This window comes from Pteronotus mesoamericanus, unplaced genomic scaffold (assembly GCF_021234165.1).
Source record: "Pteronotus mesoamericanus isolate MK-2021 breed Mesoamerican mustached bat unplaced genomic scaffold, CSHL_Meso_final contig_20, whole genome shotgun sequence".
NCBI classification, from domain to species: domain Eukaryota; kingdom Metazoa; phylum Chordata; class Mammalia; order Chiroptera; family Mormoopidae; genus Pteronotus; species Pteronotus mesoamericanus.
In genome coordinates, this window is record NW_026555085.1 from 45,758,398 (window position 1) to 45,771,561 (window position 13,164).

A 13,164-nucleotide genomic window follows, 5' to 3' on the forward strand; every position below is an offset into this window, starting at 1 on the left:
TTAAATCCTAACTTTCCACATCCCAAGATGCTCTCTGACTCTGTGTCATTATTTTTTTTATCTGTTGTATAATGATTTTAAAATTTCAACCTAAATGAATAAAAAATAATACAAGATTCTGACTCTACAATTATTAAGTTTTAAGTTCTAGTACAGGCAATGAATGTATGCTAATTTGTTTACCTATATTAACTCCATACATATAAACCTGTCAGTTTAGATCTCAATCCTAACAATAATATCATTTTTCAAAGACAATTCTTTAACTTACAAATTACTGCATCTTCTCTCCAATAGGTATGCCAATTCCATGTTTTTTAAAGTAAAACTGGCTTTCACAAACCAACGTTCATCACGAAAAGCAGGGATTCTTTAGAGAAAGTCATTTCCCTATTAACATCATTAAACTCCCCTATTAGCTTGTGGAGAAATCTGTTATAAACATGTATTGGTTGAGATATATTGGGTTAAATGATGGTGGCTTAGAATTAGAATTCTTGGTGGCTTAACATAATGAAGATTTATTTCTTGCTCATATCTCATGTCCCTTAGAGGTCAGCAAGGGTCTCGGCTCCACTCAGGAACAGAGGCTGACCAATTTGTAGGCGCTCCAGAGGGAACACACAGCTTCCAAGGGCAGGGGACTGGGGCGAAGGTGGGGGAAGAGCGAGAGAGACTAGAAAGTTACATGTAGGCTTTTTTACTGATTCAGTCCAAAGATTACTTTTACTCCTGTGTTATTGGCCAAAACTAGTCACATGGGCTCACAAACTCAGAAGAGGATAAAAAACGCAGGAGATCAGCTGCAACAGGTCTGCCCAGCGGCCGCGCATTCCCTCTCCTGCTGCAGCCTCTAGTGCCACCACTGTCTCCTTCTCTGCCGCGCGCCCTTGGCTTCTCAAGATGACCAGCCTCATGCTCTTCAGTGGCAGCTCCAACCAGGATCTGTCCCAGCGGGTGGCTGACCGGCTGGGCTTGGAGCTGGGCAAGGTGGTCACCAAGAAGTTCAGCAACCAGGAGATCTGCGTGGAGATCGGTGAAAGCGTGAGAGGGAAAGATATCTACATTATCCAGAGCGGCTGTGGAGATGTCAACGACAACCTGATGGAGCTTCTCATCATGATCAATGCCTGCAAGACCGCATCGTCGTCCAAGGTGACTGCAGTGATCCCGTGTTTTCCGTATGCCCGTCAAGATAAAAAGGACAAGAGTCGTGCTCCGATTTCTGGGAAACTTGTGGCCAACATGCTCTCGGTCGCCGGGGCTGATCACATCATTACCATGGACCTGCATGCCTCTCAGATCCAGGGATTCTTTGACATTCCTGTGGATAATTTGTACGCGGAGCCCGCGGTCCTGCAGTGGATTCGGGAGAACATCACGGACTGGAGGAACTGTATCGTGGTTTCCCCTGACGCGGGGGGAGCCAAAAGAGTCACGTCAATTGCGGACAGGTTGAATGTGGATTTTGCCTTGATTCACAAAGAAAGGAAGAAGGCGAATGAAGTTCACCGGATGGTCCTGGTGGGCGACGTGAGGGGCCGTGTGACCATCCTCGTGGACGATATGGCCGACACATGTGGCACAATCTGCCATGCTGCAGGTAAGCTGCTCGCGGCCGGAGCCACCAAAGTTTACGCTATCCTTACTCATGGGATCTTCTCTGGGCCGGCTATTTCCAGAATAAACAGTGCCCCCTTCGAAGCTGTTGTTGTTACAAACACAATTCCGCAAGAGGACAAAATGATTCACTGCTCCAAGATCCAGGTTATTGACATTTCGATGATCTTGGCCGAGGCAATCCGCAGGACCCACAACGGTGAATCCGTGTCGTACCTGTTCAGCCACGACCTGCTGCTGTAAGTCCAGGATGGGAGACCCGGGCAAGCCTGCTGACTTCTGACTAGTATGTTTTTATCTGCTATTTTAGCTTTAGGACTCAGCAATTAGAACGCAAAAGATCAGACCCTTGTATCTTCCAAGACCAGTTGTTTCCCCCTTATGTTGCTCAAGACCCTATTTCCAATTTGGGGGGAGGGTGGTGGTTATTTAATCTGTGAACTGTCATAAATTAGAAATATTTTTGTCATCTTGACTTGTTCTGATAGGTGACTTTTTCCTATCCTGTTAGTATTTTGAGGTCATTGCTTTCAAGTATATAATTCCATTGTGGAAGTTCATAATTTATAAATTTCAGGGTTGCCAAAGGTAGCTTTAGGATAAACACTTCTATATGATAATGCCTGTGGACCTTTGGGTAAAATCTTGTATAAAATGAGCCCTTCTATGAAAAAACTTAGAAAATTTATGATACCATAAATTTTTATTTTTATTTTTAGTAGCTGGGTTTAAAATAAACCATTTTGGTTATTGTGTTTTATTTGGACCAAATTTTATAGTTTCAGATGACCACTGATACATTTTTGGGTAAATATTAGACATATGAGATGCCATGTAGCTCAGTATTTTTTTTATTACCACTTCTGAAAAACATGTTATAACTGTCACCTATGTGAAATGTCATGTTCTAAAATTCCAAAATGATGTTCAGTGATAGGTCTGATTTAGAAATTGTTTTGAGATAGAGTCTCTGTGCTTGATGTCAACATTCGTGCTGGCCTCTGTCCATCCTGGACAGTCAGTTCTGGGGGTATGTCTTGTCCTGTCATCTTGTTTTAGGTCTCATTTTTAGCTTTAGCTTTTACTTTGCCTTTTTTTGATAATTTCATGTCATTGATGTCCACCAAAACTCCTAAGTCCCCTCACATTGAATAATCTGATCATAATTTCCCTTTTGATGTAAATAGAAAGGTGGATTTTTGTGAGTTACACCAAAAGCATATTTAAGTATCATTAGAGTTGATTTTTAATATTCGTTAGCTTTTTTGTAATCAGAAGACTAGGCAACTGATTATTTCAACTAGTCACTATATGGAAAATGTGGGTAAGAAAGGCCTATGAAACAAGTACAAATAAGTTAACATTAGTTCCTCCGTTAAAATAAAATTCAAATAGGGGCCCAAGAGTGATTGTGGGAGGAAAGATTGCTTTCTCCACAAGATGGCCCTTGATAACATCCTCCTACAAAAGGCGCCTCTCTGACACAGGCAGAAGGCATGCCTTGCCTGTTTCTAAATTTTATTATATGCACATTGGTATGCATTCAACTGAATTCTTCATCCCCAGAAGAAGAGAGTTCGCTTGCATAGAATAATAAACAACAGTCTATCCCTTCTGTTAAATCTTAAACCTTGAAGGGAATAAATTCTTTAACTTCTGCAGGTGGAAAAGTAAAATCTATTGACGTCATTAGCAATTAGAGCAGTTGTTAAGATTTCAAATTTCACTACAGCAGAGGTGGAATCAAATTTAAAAATTGTCATTTTGGTCATTGCAGAAATCAGCATTTTGTTGTACCTCAAAATAGATTTTGACATAAAATGACATTATAACCCAGTAAAGCCACCTATGCAATACAGATTGACTGCATCTAGAAAGAGTTGACCTGAGATATGTCAAGAGTTTATCTGGATGTTATGTAATTTTAATTTTTGGTAAGTGAGTGATATCTGTATTTCTTGGCATTTCTATGCATAGAGGAATGAAAATGCAGTTATGAGCATGCATAAATAAGACAGCTTGGCACGCAAGTGTAGACCTGTTAACATGACTAAAACCAGTTGATTTAAAGATAATCACTTCATCTAACATTTGTAGTAAAATAGGGAGTTAATTTTAAAATAATGATAAAAATGATAGAAAATCTATTGTAATTCTCTAAATTAAGAACTGATTGTTTCTGACATTACTTAGTAGTATGTGTGTGTTTCAAAGTACTTCCAATACATTGATTAACTTATTAGACTAGACTTAGGCAGCCACAAGTAGCAGTGTGGGCTTGAGCTTTTTGGTTTCAGTTCAACAAAGATAAGGAAGACGGCCTCCAAACAGCTTCATCCCAGAACTCACGTTCTTCTTTCTGCGGGTCTGGAAACATTTCAGTGAAACTGCCGAAGATGTTCATCCTGTCCAGCTCTGCTGAATGGAGGTCAACTTGATTTACATCTAGCTATAAAGGGGAGCCAGAGAGATGTGAATGTGCAAAAATCGCTCAGCCTCGAACTTAACTTATATTAATCAACTTACAGATATTCATAAGATAACTGTCTTTCGTTAGATAAGATGTTAACTAGATTCAGGAATATATCGTTTGTAGTGCTTGTATTGTTTTAGAATATAAGATTTTAAAGTCTTCTAACACTGTATTAAAATATTTCAATAAAGTCATACTACTTCTTTCAAAAAAAAATGAAACATTTCGTGAGCATTACTGTCTCTGCCGCAAATAATACCATATTTTTTCCTTTTATTAATATTTCTTGTCTTTTGAAACTAAAATGAGTGGTCAAGATGCATGAACTCAAATAGAAATCTTTTTAAAACTTTGTTTCTTTTGTTTTTATGCTTATTTAAAATCTGTATATATTGAACTAGCTTAAGAATTAGCCTGGGGGGGAAAAAAGTGGTTTCTTGTATCAGCTAACAATTTCTCTTGAGGCAGAATAGGAATCTACAATACTCACTTCCCCTCTTATGGGGAAGTGAGATTATCTTCAAAGATAAGAAAGCAGAAAACACCCAATCAGAACAGCAAAAAGAAAAAAGAATCTTAAAAAATGAGGAGTTTTAGAGGTCTCTGGGACAACATTAACTATAACAACATCCACATCCCAGGGGTTCCAGAAAAAGAAACAAGTCAAGGAATTAGGAACCTATTTGAAGTAATGACTGAAAATTCCCCGAACCATAAGAGGGGAAGTGAGTATTACCATTGTGATTTGATACAACTTTTCCCTGATCTGGATACATGACCCCACTATAAAGAAAAGAAAGATAAGCACTCTCTAATATAGAGATGGCATGTCTCTATTCAAACACTCCAAGATTATCTTTAATAGAGAATCATCTTCCCCCCAAAAAGGCTAGAGGCCAAGTATTCTAGAGTTAGTCATTATTTTCTTTCACTGTTACCCAACATTAAATGAGTTTATAATTTAAAATGCCATAAATCCATTTAATAATATTTTACAATCAGTTTAACTAATGTGTTCACCAGGAAATTATATTTCTTTTAAAGTATATATCCTGTGGGTTGAAATAGTTTCATGGTCAAAGAAAATGTTTAGTTAGAGCTGTTTTAAAGTTTTTACATGATAAAATAATTATGTACATGATCAGGGTGAAGAACTTTGACCTTTTGAAAGATCGTTGGTTTTTCTTAGATCACTAAATACTACCTTCTGAGAAGAACCGTGCGCTGCCTACAGATGCTGCTACAGCCGTATCTATGCAGAGATAAGGTAGCTGCTTTATTGGAGCCCTGGTATCCCAGCCAGTTTACTGTTAAAAGCTAAGACCTGTGGCTCTACATATTGAATAATTGCTGCTTGCCAGACATATGTCAGGAAGTATAACCTCACACCTACCCTTGGTCCATTCCTATCATAACTCCCAGACAGAAAAGCAGTACTCATGAATTCATGCCCACAAAATGTGCAGGCTATCCCTTCTCCCACCACTCAAAGTGTGATCCATAGACCAGAAACATCTATGTCACCTGAGAGCTTCTTAGATGTGCAGAAACTGAGGCCCTAACTCAGACATAGTAAATCAGAACCTTCATTTTAATAAGATTCGTATGTAAGGTAAAGTTTAGGAAGCACTACTCTAATCCACATTCCTAATCTTCAAAGATAAGAAAGCAGAAAACACCCAATCAGAACAGCAAAAAGAAAAAAGAATCTTAAAAAATGAGGAGTTTTAGAGGTCTCTGGGACAACATTAACTATAACAACATCCACATCCCAGGGGTTCCAGAAAAAGAAACAAGTCAAGGAATTAGGAACCTATTTGAAGTAATGACTGAAAATTCCCCGAACCTACCTAGGGAGGGAAAAAGACACAAGTCTAGGAAGCACGGAGTTCCTCCGGAGTTCCGAACAAGTTGGATTCAAAGAGGCCCACACCAAGACACATCATAATTTAAATGCCAAAGGTTAAAGATAAAGAGGGAATCTTAAAAGCAGCCAGAGAAAGACTTAATTACCTACAAGAGCATTCCCATAAGACTGTCAGCTGATATCTCAACAGAGACTTTGCATGCCAGAAGGGACTGACACAAAATATTCAAAGTGATGAAAAGCAAGTACCTATAAGCAAGGTTACCAGTAAAGCTATCATTTAGACTTGAAGGACAGATAAAGAGCTTCCCAGAAAAAAAAAGAAAAAAAGCTGAAGGATTTCACCATCACCAAACCAGTATTACAAGAAATGTTAAAGGTCAAGAAGGAAAAAAACAAAGGTCAAAACTATGAATAATAAAATAGCAATAAATACATAGCTATCAATAATTACTTTAAATGCAAATGGTTAAGTGCTCTAATCAAAAGATAGAGGGTGGCTGAATGGACAAGGAAATAGGACCCTTACATATGCTGTCTACAAGAGACTCACTTCAGATCAGGAGACACAAACTGAAAATAAAGAAATAGAAATATATATTTTATGAAAATAGAAACAAAACAAAACAAAAAAAACTGAGGAAGCAATATTTACACCAGACAAAATAGACTTGAAAACAAAGGCTATAATAAGAGACAAAGAAATACTCAGCAATTCCACTTCGGGGATTTTAGCCAAAGAAATCCAAAACACTACCTTGAAAAGACATGTACATTTATATGCTAATTTCAGCAATATTTACAACAGTCAAGATATGGGAGCAACTTAAGAATATTGATCAATAGATTAATTAAAAAAAAACAGACGGCTTCTGGTGAAGATGGTGACATAGACAGACATGGCTCACCTCTTTGCACAACCCCATCAAAAGTACAACTAAAAACTAGAACAACCATCACTGAGGAACATCAAATATCAAGCTGAATGGGAGTCTGACAACTATCGAATTGAAATCACATCCATCCAGACTGGTAAGAGGGGTGCAGATGTGCAATGGGCTGCCTCCACACACATATGTGGATAAAAATTCAGGAGGGATATTTCAGGAGTGATGAGCCCTAGACCCACACCAGGACCCCCAGGCCAGGAGTCTAGTGCCAGGAAGATAGTCCCCACAACTTCTGGCTGTGAAATACAGCAGGGATTGAGTCAGTGGAGGAGGTTGCTGGAGCCCTAAGCAGTTCCTCTTGGGTAACCCACACATGGACTCATCTACTAAGACTCACTCCCTCTGAGCTCCAGCACTGGGGTAGCAGCTTGAAGGGCACCAGTGATATACAGGGAGAGGCTGAAGTGTCTGGCATCGGGGTGAGCAGAGGCCATTGCCCTTTTGCTGAACGCTCCCCACACAGAGCCAGTAGGCTGGTGCCATATCTGAGGCTCCATCAACCTGGCTAACTCTGTGTGACCCACCTTGGAGATCCACAGAGGCTCTACCCCACCTAACTTGCTGGTCCACCCAAGCTGCTTTTCCTTAAGAATGCCTCCTTTTGGCTCCTAAATCCTATCAAACAAGAAACAGCTGGCTTCAGCGAACCCTAGCGGCAGCCAGATCAGAGTCACAGCCTGGCTTCACCTGGGAATCTCCAAGCCCAGCACAAGTAGCATACATCTCAGATTGATTTCCAGCTCAGGCAAAACAAAGGTGGGGATTGACCTTGGCCTGTACCACCCAGAAAACCTCAGTGGACAGCTACAAACCACGTCGGAGCACCATCACGCTGCCCCTGCACAGCTGACCCTCCACAGAGGCGGAGGTTTGTGGTCAGTGGTCACAGCCAGTCTTTGCAGCTGACTGGCCTGGGTAAATCCCTCCCATTGATCTGCCAACAGCACCCAAGGCTCAACTACAAGAGGAGGATATACTCAGAGCACACAAAGGGTGCATCTTGAGTACCCAGCTTGGATGATAGGGGAGGCTGTGCCACTGGACCCTACAGGACACCTACTACATTAGGCCACACTACCAAGAAACAGAGTCAAAGCAGTTCTACCTAATACATAGAAATAAACACAGGGAAGCTGCCAAAACAAGGAGACTAAGAAACATGGTCCAAATGAAAGAACAGACCAAAACTTCAGAAGAATAGCTAAACAAGAGGGAGATAAGCAATTTGTCAGATGCAGAGTTCAGAACACTGGTTATCAGGATGCTCAAGGCACTTAGTGAGGACCTCAGCAGCAAAAAAAAAGACCCAGTCAGAAATGAAGGACATACTAATTGAAATAAAGAACAATTTACAGGGAAACAACAGTAGAATGGATGAAGCCAAAAATCAAATCAGTTTTGGAACATAAGGAACCAAAAAATAAGCATGCAGAACAACAAGAAAAAATAATCCAAAAAAATGAGGATAGTATACACAACCTCTGGGACAACATCAAGAGGTCCAACATTCACATTACAGGGGTGCCAGAAGAAGTGAAAGAGCAAGACATTGGAAATCTATCTGAAAAAATAGTGAAAGAAAACTTTCCTAATTTGGTGAAGGAAACAGACATGCAAGTCCAGGAAGCACAGAGAGTCCCAATTACGATGGATACAAAGAGGCCCATTCCAAGACACATCATTATTAAAAAGCCAAAGATTAAAGATAAAGAGAGACTCTTAAAAGCAAGAGAAAGGAAGTTAGTTGCCAGAAGCTTGCCAGATTGGATGGGGGAGGGGGAGAATGGATGAAGAGATGAGGGGATTAAGAAGTACAAACAGGTAGTTACAGAATAGTCCTGGGGATGTAAAGTATAGTATAGGAAATAGAGTAGCCAAAGAATTTATATGCCTGACCTAAGGACATGAACAATGATGGGGGGAATTGCATGAGGGAGTAGGGGCTGCTGGGTGGAAGGAGGCAAAGGGGGAAAAATTGGGACAACTGTAATAGCATAATTAATAAAATAAAATTAAAAAAAATAAAAAATAAAGTCCCTGCTGGCCAGTGTGGCTCAGTTGGTTGAGCATCATCCCACAAACCAAAATGTCAGTGGTTCAATCCCTGGTCAGGACACATGCCTGGATTGCAGGTTCAGTCTCCAGTCAGGGCAGTACCCAGTCAGGACATCTACAGAAGGCAAGAAGGCAACCCATTGATGTATGAAGGCAACCAATCAATATTTTTCTCTCACTTCGATGTTTCTCTCCCTCGCTTTCTCCCTCCCTTCTTCTCTCTCTCTTTAAAAAAAAAAAAAGAATAAAATGTTACCATCTGCAACAACATGGATGGACCTAGAGGATATCATGCTGAGCAAAATAAATTCAGGCAGAGAAAGACAAATGCCATAGGATTTCACTTATACTGGTATGTATAATCTAAAAAACAAAATAAATGAACAAGTAAAATAGAAACAGACTCATAGATACAGAGAACAATTTGATAGTTGCCGGATGGGAGGGGGTTTGGGAGGATGGGTAAAGGAGGTAAAGAGATTAAGATGTACGAATTAGTAAAGAACAGTCATAAGAATGCAAAGTATAGCACAGAGACTATCATCAATAATATTGTAATAACAATGTATGCTGCCAGGTTAGTATTAGATTTATCAGGGTGGTAACTTCGTAAGTTATATAATGTCTAATCACTGGGTTGTACACCTGAAACAAATATAATATTGAACTGAAAAGTAAAAAATTATTTTAAAAAGTAAATCACATATAAGATAAAATATTATAGTCACAAAGGTGAACTGACATTAACAGTTTTTCAATATACCTGACCCTTTCTGCAAATATTGAGATGCCTCTAAATGAAAGACTAAGAGTAACTAATGCTTGCTTACTTGATAATTCTTAGTAAGTCTTCTTTGGGAGATTTCCCCAAAATGAAGGACTTTGATAACTGAGTAACAAATACTATGCAAATTAGGTGATTTCTAATTCTGTGCTTTCAACAAAATTGAAGAATCACCTAACTAATTGTCAGTTGCAATATGTTTAGCATGTAACTTGAAAGAAGTTTTAAAAATTGAGTAATGTTGCCACAATAAAACTTCTTCCATTCCCATTAGGAACAAAGATTTCTCAAAGATCACATCATTAAAATTAAAAAAAAAAATACAATAGAATTGAGGCTGGAAATCTCATCTTCTAGTCACAAGTAATGATAAAGTATAGTTACCCACAGATACATGTAAAATGTGAGTTGTAGAATTGCCCTGAAAAGTAAACTAACACAAAAAGGACTTAGACAATGAGAGGCACAAATGGCAATACATATAAACTATTGTTATTATGTAAAAATTAATGATGGAGATCCTAACCTAGGTAGGAATCAGGAGGGCATAGAGGAGGAGCTCTGGTGGTACAACTGGCTTCTCTAGAGATAATACACAGCCTAAAAGTTATCCTTTCTGTGGCCTGCTTCTTCACCCAAATATTAAAGCCTTTCTGCTCTGTGCTTTAGTCTTTTTATGTAAAGTGTGGACTTTTACTGTTGCCCCCAGAATCCCACTGTAGTCCTGAAAGAATCCCTGATTCACCTGCCCCTTCAGAGACATTTTGGTGTCCTTTGTTCTAATAGATGTAGCAGGTTCGAACATTCAGATTTTTTTTCACCTTTGTTTCTGCAGCTCAAGATTTCTGAAATCTTGTTCTCCTAATCTGCTATTAATACCTCTGTAAGTTTTTTCTTTTCTATTACCAATTCTCTCTCACTCCTTAATTTCCCCCAAAATAATCATTCACCTATTTTGGAAATATATTGTTCGTACTTGCTAAAATGCATACAGAAATAAAATTAACTATACTAGAATTTCATATGAAGGAACTTACACTTAGGAAAGGATTGCTGACCTTCCAAGCTTTTAAATATAATTTCTAGTCCTACTTTCATGCAGATAGCCTCAGATTCTGTATATGCAACCCAGCCACAATAACTTATGGGATAATGTGACGTTCCCCAAAAGTTGAGACAGATAATTCATGTTTTAGGCTTATGATTGGCTTAAATAACACAAGCAGCTTCGATCCTGCACATGTCCTCAAACTTAGTTCAAGCCTTTAACCAATCTGAAATTACTTTATTCATTCAGTCCGATCATCCTGAAGGCTCTTGACACCACACTTCCCATTCAAGAAAGCATTACTACAGAGCCTAGCATTTGCTAGGTAAGTCTTTCAAATCATAAGCAGTAGACTGCTTTTTCTGGTTTATACTTGTTCAACTAGACACAACTATGAAGCAAAAAATCTTGACAATAATTAGAAATACAGGATTATTTTCCATAAGACTCTCAGAGAAAGTTTGTGATTTGTAAAAATTATAAAAATATGGCCGTAACAGCCCTGGCTGGTGTGGCTAGGTGGATTGAATACAGGCCCACAAACCAAAGGGTAGCTGGTTCAATTCCCAGTTAAGGCACATGCCTGGGTTTGCAAGCCAAGTCCCCAGTAAGGGGTGCATGAGAGGCAACCACACATTGATGTTTCTTTCCCTCTCTTCCTCCCTCCCTTCCCCTCTGTCTAAAAATAAAATAAATAAAATCTTTTTTAAAAAATATGGCTGTAACAGAGGAAGATGTGAGACTTCCTAATCTCTGAGATAATGATATTAAGTGCTTCTCTGTCACTTGTGCATTTGTGCATAGTTCATTTCTCTAAGTGATATTCTCTTAAATAACAATTGGTGTCTCCTTGCTATTGGCACTTTATGACTAGATCAAGCTTTAGCACTGACATTATGATTTATAAGCAGTAAGGAGCAGTTGTTTACGTTCATCATAATGCATTCCTGCAGGCTAAAAGTCAATAACCACTAGACATTCAGAAAACGTCCTCATGCTGGCAAGTCCAGTGCTTCTGTCTTAGTTTGATCAGGCTGCCATAACAAAATACTATAGATTCTGGGGCTTAAAGGACAGAAATCTATTTTCTCACAGTTCTGGAAGCTAGAAGTTCGAGATCAGGGTGCCAGCATGGTCAGGTTCTGGCGAGGGTCCTCTTCCTGCCTTGCAGGGTGTTACCCTCTGGCTGAGTCCTCATATGGTGGAGAGAAAGGGCAAGTTCTAGCATCTCTTCTTAAATTGCCACTAAACCCCCCATGAGGGTCCCATCCTGGTGATGTCATCTCAACCCAGTTACCTCTCAAGGGCCCCATCTCTAAATATCATGACATTAGGGGTTAGGGATTAAACATATTAATTGGGAGGAGGCAGACAGAATTTAGTCCATAGCAGCTTTATACTACCTTTCTTGAGTAAGCACTGAAACAGTTATGCAGAGATTATGCTTTGTGGGAAAAGCACCTGGAAAGAGTTATGTAACAATAGAAGTACAGGTGCAAGGATTTTAGTATGAAGTGCGCGCGTGCGCGCTGTCACAATGTGACATCTAAGAAATTCCCCAAACTGCAACACTTGGTCTTTAACATAAGCAATGCACTTTCCAGTTTGTTGATCCTATCTAGGAAACTTCCATTGCAGAGTTATTCTGTTTTTGAGGGTTTTTTTTTTTTGTTTGTTTTTTACAATTCTACCTCAAGACCAGGCAGAGAAACAAAAATAAGGAACTACTGTTTGCCCCCTGCCCTTTTGCCTGCTGAAGTGAAGTCACCTCATGTATCTATATTCACAGCTGAGCTTTCACAAAGAAAGGGGAAGGAATTGTCATTTACTGTTAGTTCTTAATTCTCTTCAGTTTCTATACATCCATGCTTCAGTGACTGGGTTTTGCCTACAGGGGACACCAGGAATAAAAAAAATTACCCTTTTGAAGACCTATTCCTTTCTAATCTGGTTTTCTGTTTTTCCGTTTGTTTTTATTTTTACTAATAACCAGTGTGTCTCTACCCTCCACCCAAGACTTATCTCTTCCGTGAAAGGAAAGTTTTTCCTTTCTCCATCTCTTAAAACATGCACTGTATGGGTTATACAAAAACTTTCTCAGGAGTCCTCTGAAGTCAACACACACAGCAGTCAATTAATATTTGATTGATTAATTGGTATACTTTATAAATAGCTCTAATCCATTAATTATGTATCTGTTAGGTACAGATTTTAGAAAGAAAGAGAGGGAGGAAAAAAAGAGCAAGTTATGTGCAACTTTTTTCTGGAAGGCTCTTTATTGTTTATGCCACCCAAACCACGTCACCAGATCCATATCACCACCTCGCCAAAAGCAGAACACCAGACATGCTTGGATGCCCAAATTTA

The 13,164-nt window shown here is 39.2% G+C and overlaps 1 protein-coding gene across 1 annotated transcript; it reads left to right on the plus strand.

Annotated features, from left to right (window-relative positions):
• The first annotated feature begins 903 nt into the window (after nt 1-903).
• On the plus strand, nt 904-1,863 carry LOC129066889 (ribose-phosphate pyrophosphokinase 2-like). The gene has a single exon (XM_054568633.1). It carries the CDS (start codon nt 904-906, stop codon nt 1,861-1,863), a length of 960 nt encoding a protein of 319 aa, XP_054424608.1.
• Nucleotides 1,864-13,164: the final 11,301 nt, after the last annotated feature.